The sequence below is a fragment of the Phycodurus eques genome, chromosome 2 (genome assembly GCF_024500275.1).
Source record: "Phycodurus eques isolate BA_2022a chromosome 2, UOR_Pequ_1.1, whole genome shotgun sequence".
Lineage (NCBI taxonomy): Eukaryota > Metazoa > Chordata > Actinopteri > Syngnathiformes > Syngnathidae > Phycodurus > Phycodurus eques.
The window spans coordinates 20990423-20999079 of record NC_084526.1 but is presented as its reverse complement, the minus strand read 5'-3'; the positions used below and the strand labels follow the sequence as shown (position 1 = coordinate 20999079).

The 8657-nt window shown below is 44.1% G+C and overlaps 1 protein-coding gene across 1 annotated transcript; it reads left to right on the top strand.

Annotated features, from left to right (window-relative positions):
* The first annotated feature begins 394 nt into the window (after nt 1-394).
* On the top strand, nt 395-4993 carry LOC133398070 (cytochrome P450 1A1). The gene is made up of 7 exons (XM_061669681.1): nt 395-476; nt 730-1599; nt 2235-2361; nt 2884-2973; nt 3045-3168; nt 3252-3338; nt 3419-4993. The coding sequence occupies exons 2-7, from the start codon at nt 760-762 to the stop codon at nt 3714-3716; spliced, it is 1566 nt and encodes a 521-aa protein (XP_061525665.1). The 5' UTR covers nt 395-476; nt 730-759; the 3' UTR covers nt 3717-4993.
* The last annotated feature ends 3664 nt before the right edge of the window (nt 4994-8657 follow it).

Genomic DNA, 8657 nt, shown 5'->3' with positions numbered 1-8657 from the left:
CATTTTTCTTATAACATTTCAACTTGCTGGCAGTTGCAGGTTGTTATCACAGACTGTTTATAGTCGTAGCAATTGGACCAATGACGGTCCATTATGACTTTATCAACAACATAGTAATCGAGCATAATAAAGCAAAGACGGGCCGTCGCTTTGTTGCACGCTGCTTTGCACATGCATAAGAGAGCATTTCAAATCATGCAATCACACATGCAATGAAACATGCGCGCACCCACACACGCACGCACACACACACACCTCCATACACACACACCTTTTCAGTGCACTAGACTTCATTCATGACAAACAGAAGGAGGGATGATTACATCACGGGCTGCAGCCAATGGAGTGGAGGAGCACGCTATAAAGCAAGAGCCCATTCTCTCTTTTGGGGACACGAGGAGTAAACTTGGGGCTGAGCTGTATTTTGACATCTTTGAACTCCTCTTGGATTTCATTGCTCATCTGTTTGCTTGAAGGTAAGCTGGCTTTCGGCACAACAAGCCTCATTAGTGTCTAACTCCTGCTATAGTAAGATAGAGATTGTTTTGTTAGAGTACATTTGCAGATGTTTGGCTGCTTCTCCAGTCCTAAATTTGTGTTCCTTTATGCAAAAAGTGCAGCACGCGCAGGGTGAAATAACGCAAAGTCCTCACTCACTCTCTGCAGCAGGTAGTCGACGCGTTGCACAACCTGCCTGCCCTAACACTCCTCCGCTTCTTCTTTTTCCAGGAGCAGCCAGAAAATTCTAAGGACATTGCCATGGTGCTAATGATACTGCCGTTGGTCGGGGCCGTGTCTGTGTCGGAGAGCCTGGTGGCTGTGACCACACTGTGTCTGGTCTACCTGTTGCTCAAGTTCTTCCGTGGCGACATTCCCGAGAGGCTCCGGCGGCTCCCGGGGCCCAAGCCGCTGCCCATCATCGGCAATGTGCTACAAGTGGGCACCAGGCCTTACCTGAGCCTTACCGCCATGAGCAAGCGCTACGGCCCCGTGTTCAAGATCCAGATCGGCATGCGTACCGTAGTGGTGCTGAGTGGCAGCGAAACGGTGCGACAGGCACTCATCAAACAAGGCGAAGACTTCTCGGGCAGGCCCGACCTGTACACCTTCCGCTTTATCAATGACGGCCAAAGTCTGGCCTTCAGCACGGACCAGGCAGGAGTGTGGCGGGCCCGCCGCAAGCTGGCCTACAGCGCCCTGCGCTCCTTTGCCACCCTGGATGGCACTTCGTCACAGTACTCATGCATGCTGGAGGAGCACATCTGCAAGGAGGGCGAGTATCTCGTAAAGCGTCTCAATAACGTCATGAAGGCCGACGGAAGCTTTGACCCCTTTCGTCACATCGTCGTCTCCGTGGCCAACGTCATCTGCGGGATGTGCTTCGGCCGCCGCTACGACCATGATGACCAGGATCTCCTGGGCCTGGTGAACTTAAGCAACGAGTTCAGCCAGGTGGTAGGCAGTGGCAACCCCGCCGACTTTATTCCGGCTCTTCAGTTCCTGCCTAGCACCACCATGAGGACGTTTGTGAGCCTCAACGCCCGCTTCAACGACTTTGTGCGGAAGATTGTGACCGACCACTATACCACCTTCAACAAGGTATCGCCCACACATCTTAAACCACTGTTTCTTCCATTTTAGTCATACGGTGTTGCCCTGGCATATCGTGGTTCTTTGTTCGCAGCCCTGCTATATCGTAAGATTTTTATTGTTTTAAAAAAAATAATAATAATTTAAATGGGTTTTTACAATAAATGTACATACCGTAATGCTCTCGCATGTGGTACAAGAGAGCCACAGTCGTTGATGCGCTTGTCAGTAATTGTTTTTAATGCCTTAAGAACAGTAAAACGCAATAAGCACACACACGCAGAAGCTGCTTTTGGCCACATCTTGCCCGGACACTCACACGCAGCCTCAACCGACGTCACACCGCTGGGCCTTACCTCTAAAAAGCATGTGCATGTATCCAACACACAAATACAACACGCTATTCATTTGATGCTTCTTTGTGTTTAAATATGTTTACAGTGTGTTTAAAAAAAAAAAACTTTTAAAGTTTGAATGTGTTAAAAGTGTGTGGGAGGGGTCATACTGTGTATACGTTTTTTTTTTTTTTTTTTAATATCATCTATATATCAGATTTTCACCTATCACGGGTGTTCTGGAACATATCCTCCGCAATAAACGGGTTCACTGTAGTCGTCAAAGTTTTCTGATTGATTCACTTTCAGGACAACATTCGGGACATCACTGACTCCCTCATCGACCACTGCGAGGACAGGAAGCTGGACGAGAACTCCAACGTCCAGGTGTCGGATGGCAAGATCGTAGGGATCGTCAATGACCTCTTCGGAGCTGGTTGGTTGGAGCGCTTGTTTTACTTTTCCTTCTGCTTGTCCCGTGAGCATTCCACCCACTTATCCGGGCCTGGGGTCGGTCACCAGTGGCTAGAGTGTTGAGGCTACAGGAGATATCTGGTGGCTAGGATATTGGAAATCTCTGTTAGTGAGGTTACTGGAACTTTCCAGTGGCTAGGATTTTGGAGTTCTCCAGTGGTGAGGATGTTGAGGCAACTGGAGATCTTTGGGGACTAGTGTATCAAGATTTCTGGAGATTTGGAAGTGGATAGAGGTAGCTAACATCCTAGCCACCGGAGATTTCCAGTACCCTAGCCACCTGAGACATTCAATTACTTCAAAACTCCAGTCACTGGAGAGCTCTGATGGCCAGAGTACTAGAGATCTGCAGTGGTTATGGTGTTGAGGCTACTAGAGATCTCTGGTGGCTTCAGTGATGTTGAGCCATTGTTCTATTATACTACCAATGCCATGTGATCAAGTCACCTCTGAACAAATAAAGCAATGTTCAATTCTCATCTAGGCTTCGACACCATCTCGACCGCCTTGTCCTGGTCAGTCATGTACTTGGTGGCTTATCCGGAGATTCAGGAGAGGCTTTATCAGGAGCTGAGTAAGTACCTGACAGTGGAATTCCCCCTCACGCATCCCGGGAAAATATTCACCAATGCTTTTCATTTCCAGAGAACAAAGTGGGACTTCACCGCACTCCTCTTTTATCCGACAAAGCCATCCTGCCCTTCCTGGAGTCCTTCATCCTGGAAGTCCTTCGTCACTCGTCGTTCCTGCCCTTCACCATCCCCCATTGGTAAGGTTATTTTTCGTTGCAGGTGTACAATGCTATCACCGTGGAAACGTAACATAAGATGAATGACATTGCTGTCTTTCCAGCACCACAAAGGACACATCTCTGAACGGCTTCTTTATTCCTAAAGACACCTGCGTCTTCATCAATCAGTGGCAAATCAATCACGACCCGTAAGTCTGACACCAACTCTTTTACCGGCTAGCATGGAGGGAAGGAAGACAGATCATGATGTTTCCTCTGCACCTTTCAGTGAGATCTGGAAGGATCCATCATCCTTCAACCCAGAGCGCTTCCTGAGCCCCGACGGCACTGAGCTCAACAAGCAGGAGGGTGAAAAGGTGATGATTTTCGGCCTGGGCAAGCGTCGCTGCATTGGAGAGGTCATTGCGCGGCACGAGGTTTTCCTTTTCCTGGCCATCATTGTGCAAAGGCTGTGTTTCCATGGCACGCCCGGCGAGCCCGTGGACATGACGCCCGAGTACGGCCTCACTATGAAGCACAAGCGCTGCCAGCTGAGAGCTACCATGCGGCCACTTGACGTGCAGTGAAGACTGAGCGGGAAGTGCCCATGAACAATATGGAGTGCTGGGATTAACGCAACCACAATAACTATCACAGTGATGTACAATGTGCATTACACTGCATTTGAATTCATATCACTGAATTTCAATTCATCGACATGTCAAACTTAATCATCTGCAACTATTCTAGTTGCCACATATTACAGTAATAGGAACTGATCCCTGTCGCAAATTGCGAAGACAAATGCATGAATTGATGGCCCCACCCCAAATTTGTTTGTTTTGGGGAATTTGCTGTATTAATAGTTTAACTCATACATATTTTATTATACTTATTGGTGGAAGGGAAATTCGCCCCCCACCCCTATATATACTCTGTGTTGTACACCACACATAGAACCAGCTCACACACGCAGTCATTTAAGGCATTTCAGAACGAGTACAAAAATGCGAATAGGTTAGTTTTTTAGCGAACAACTGGGGATAGGTTCCACAGCAAAAAAAACACAAATAAGTGAATTTGTGAATTGTGAACAGCAAATATGCAGGGTTTTACTGTACTCCCTTCGCTGTGATTTGGTTTGTGTTTAAGTCCTGCCTCACCGTTTGATCCAGCTGTACTGCCATTGGCCAGCTTTTGATTGACTCTTGGACCAAATGGACGTCCACTATTATAGCAGCAACACTGATTAGTCGCGACGCCACTCTACTTTAGAATTCCGGAACAGTGATACTGTAATATAACAAATGACAGTATAAAAGTAATATATATGACATTTTTGTGGAACACTAAGGACATACGGCTCACAAACAGGGCCATATTGTCAGAATGTAATGTACAGGACGTCAAATTGAAGCCGCTCAGCTAACGATGTTGTGAAGAAATGTTTTTGCCAATGACCTTGTTAGCGTTTTTGGTCCCGCTGCTATCTTTTGACTCTGAATGAAATGCAAATGACCTTATACTGTTCATATTTTAATAACCCAATATAATGTGGATGTTAGGACACTGAAGCTATATTTGTATCCTAAAATGTGATTTTTGTGCTTCTATCAAGTATTTTGTAAAATTTTGCCTAAATTTTTTATATATTTCAGGGGAAATTACTTTGCTGTGTGTATGTGCATATTCATGCGGGCATTTGTGTGTGTATTTGATTTGCTAGAACACCAAAAAGTGATTTTTGTTTCGTTTAGTAATACAACAGTAAGCTAGACAATTTTACATTTCTACAATTGTGATGATTATGTGTGTATAAGTGGACACATGATGGTTGACACGCAATAAAAATATGTTGAAAGCATTGTTTGCTTTATTTAAAATAATTGTTATTAAAAAAGCTGAAAACATTTTTTCAACGTTTTGTGATGTTGTTTATACTTCTCGGTCCCTATTATACATACACATTCGCATGACGTGCTGAAATAATTGAGTCGTTAATGTAAAAATCATTTCTTTAAAATACCACATTATTATTCATTGATTAATGTATTTTCTATCCTTTTATTTTATTGTATTGCCACAAGTGACAAGGGCAGCATAGTGGGTGACTGGATGCACACTACCCACCCTCAAGGATACCTACAGTATACTGGCAGACGACAAAGGAAAGCCAGTGGAATCATAAAGGACCCCTCCCACCCCAGAAACTCACTTTTTTCCCCCGTTCCCTCTGGACCATGAGGCTTAAAACAGCTTCTACCACCTAGCTGTGAAATGCATTTGACCCCATGTCACACAGAAATGTTAAAGTGTTGAACATCCATCCATTTTCTGTACCGTTTTTCCTCACAAGGGTCACAGGCGTGCTGGAGCCTGTCCCAGCTATCTTTGGGCGAGAGGCGGGGTACACCCTGAACTGGCTGCCAGCCAATCGCAGGGCACATCGAAACAAACAACAATTCACCCTCACATTCACACCTACGGGCAATTTAGAGTCTTCAATCGACCTACCGTGCATGTTTTTGGGATGTGGTGGGAAACCGGAGTGCCCGGAGAAAACCCACCCAGGCACGGGGAGAACATGCAAACTCCACACAGGGGAGGCCGGGATTTGAACCCCGGTCCTCAAGAACTGTGAGGCAGATGTGCTAAGCAGTCGTCCACCGTGTCACCATGTTAAAACATATCTAACAAAAAATATTATTCCAGGCTACAGTACATGTCGTGTTTTGAAAATCTTGTCTGTTTACAATAAATGACCTGAGTAGCTAACAATGAAAGCAAAGCTAATGAGGCTAGGCTAATCATTACATATGTCACATTTGCTCAATTTCAATGTCATTTTTATTAATAATATGGAAGGTAAATTTTTTAAAATGTTTTTTGTACCACCAGTAAGCAACATATTAATTAAGGAAGTAAACAATTTAATCTCTATTTAAGAACATAACCTCAGGAAGGTAAATTATACATTGGATCGTAAATGTCTCCTTGATGTAATAAATTAGTGTCAAATTCATTGGTACAGTAGCACATTCTGTTTTATTATCCATGTTTTGTACATTTGAGGACACACCTTGCCCTAACAGTGATTCTCAGGGGGATTGTAATTAGCTGTGGTAAGGGGGGGACTTCCCCCCTCTTCTCTGTGGTCTGCCAACCGGTTGGGCCAGACCAAACCCACAGGAGTCTAGCCTCTTACTTCACACACTCTGCAGATTTTTTAATACTCACACTGTACATAATCTGCACATTGAGCACACTTATATCTATTTCAGGGTCCCCTGGGGGCCTGGCACCAGGTATGGTGGGCTGGGCGCCGGGCCAGGGGCTGACACATCTGTGCTGGTTTCCCTTGCCCTTTTCTGTCCTCTTTTATCAGGTTCTCTTGATTCGTTATTGCATTGCATGTCCTCACCAGGTGTCTCTCTCCCCCCAATCTACCAGAGACTGTTGTAATGTTACTTATGTTCAAATATCTAGACTGTCTCACTATTGTTCTGCTGTGGTTTTCGCCCCTCGTCCCCTTGTCCACTCTGTCCCTCTGTCTGTCCCTAAAAGCCGTTTCTGTCCGGCTGCTTTTCACTAAACATGACAATAATTAAAATAATGATAATAATAATAATAATAAGGAGAGGGAGTATTTCAAACACCCCTGTTGCACAGCAAATCTGTTCCAGCACAAAGGCATACACATCCATGCAGCTGAAGAGGACAGGTATAAAAAAAATAAAAAATAAATGAATAAATAAAACAATTGGTGATTATGGTGGTACTTGGTGATCAAGTTATTTTTCAAGGTGGTACTTGCCGTATAAGGTTTGAGAAATATTGCACTAAAACACATTTCTTTCATAATTTTACCATAGTAAGTTATAAGTTTATGTAATTTGGCAAATACTGCACGTACATGTATTTAATCATCATTCATCTTTTAAAGCTATAACACTGGGGAAGACATTTTTTGTTGAGTTAGGTCTGACAGCTGTTTTTAGTTAATTTTGGGTGCGGAATCCAAAACTGATCTCAGTTTTTCTCTATCATGTCAAATCTTTTAACTATAGGATCCCCGTTTTCTTAAAAAATATATCCATCCATCCATCCATCCATTTTCAAAACCGCTTATCCTGGTTAGGGTCACCGGACACTGGAGCCTATCCAAGCTGACTTTGGGCGAAAGGAGGACTACACCCTGAACTGGTCGCCAGTCAGTCGCAGGGCACATATAGACACGGACAACCATTCGCACTCACATTCACACCATCACTGAGTGGGAACTGAACCCACGCTGCCTGCACCAAAGTCAGGCGAGTGTACCACTACACCATCAGTGACTGAAAAATTTATGTATTTATGGAAATAAAACACTAAGATGGAATAGTTACAAGCTGGAATAGTTACAAACTTTTAAAACAAAGAAAAACAACAGTATACAACGAAATAGAACTTAGAACGTTATGCCCATGGTTCCAAGGTTAAACGAAAAGACAGCACAAATCCTCTTAATCAGAATCAGAATCAGAATCAGAATCAGAATCAGAATCATCTTTATTTGCCAAGTATGTCCAAAAACCACACAAGGAATTTGTCTCCGGTAGTTGGAGCCGCTCTAGTACGACAACAGACAGTCAATTGACAGAGGACACTTTTGAGACATAAAGACGTTGACAAAAAACAGTCACTGAGCAATAAAGAGTTGCTAGTTATCTGGTAATGCCGGTACATTTTTTTTTTTTTTTTTTTTTGATAATTGTGCAAAAGATGCAGAGTCCTCTAGCACTTAGAGCAGTTCCAATGACTAATATTGCAATAGTCCAGTGCAATGACCATTGTGCAAAGGACGCCGAGACTTCAAGGAGTGTATGCGGTTTAAAGTGACGAGTAGCGCGATCATCTGGGACAATGTTGAGTGTGCTAATGTTGCAGATACTCCTCAATCAGTGTGCAAATGGTTCAGATGCTACTCTGGCATGAGTGGCCAGTATTGGTGAACAACAGATATGCAAATAGTGCAGCGTGGTGAGACTACTACTGTGATTGCATGAGTAGTATATAATTGGCCCCACAGAAATGTGACAACAAACTCAAGTAAAAAAATTGCCAGCATGTTGTAATGGAATTGTAGGTTAGGTGTTTAAGAAGTTGATCGCAAGCTGATGCGTCTCACATCCTGTTCGTGGATGGTAAACGCAGAAGTCAGAGGTGTGATTGTGGTCGCGGGTGCAGCCGGATGGGTGTGGGGTGTGAAAGTGTCCTTTTCAAATCTGCAGTAGAAGGTATTCAAGTCGTTGGCTAGTGTGCTATTGTTCTCAGCTTGGGGGGATCGTCGTTTGTAATTAGTCAGCGATTGGAATGCATGCCAGACTGATTTAGAATCGTTAGCGCTAAACATTTTCTCCAACTTTGCTGCATAGTTTCTCTTTGCAATGTTAATTTCTTTAGTCAGTTGGTTTCTATCTCGATTATACAGGGCCCTGTCCCCGCTCTGATATGCGTCCCCCTTAGCTTGGCGAAACTGCTTAAGT

Coding starts and splice junctions, on each gene's coding strand:
- LOC133398070 (XM_061669681.1), top strand. CDS start 760: ATGGTGCTAATGATACTGCCGTTGGTCGGGGCCGTGTCTGTGTCGGAG. Junction 2,974..3,044: donor GAGGCTTTATCAGGAGCTGA/GTAAGTACCTGA, acceptor TTTCATTTCCAG/AGAACAAAGTGGGACTTCAC. Junction 3,169..3,251: donor CCCTTCACCATCCCCCATTG/GTAAGGTTATTT, acceptor CTGTCTTTCCAG/CACCACAAAGGACACATCTC.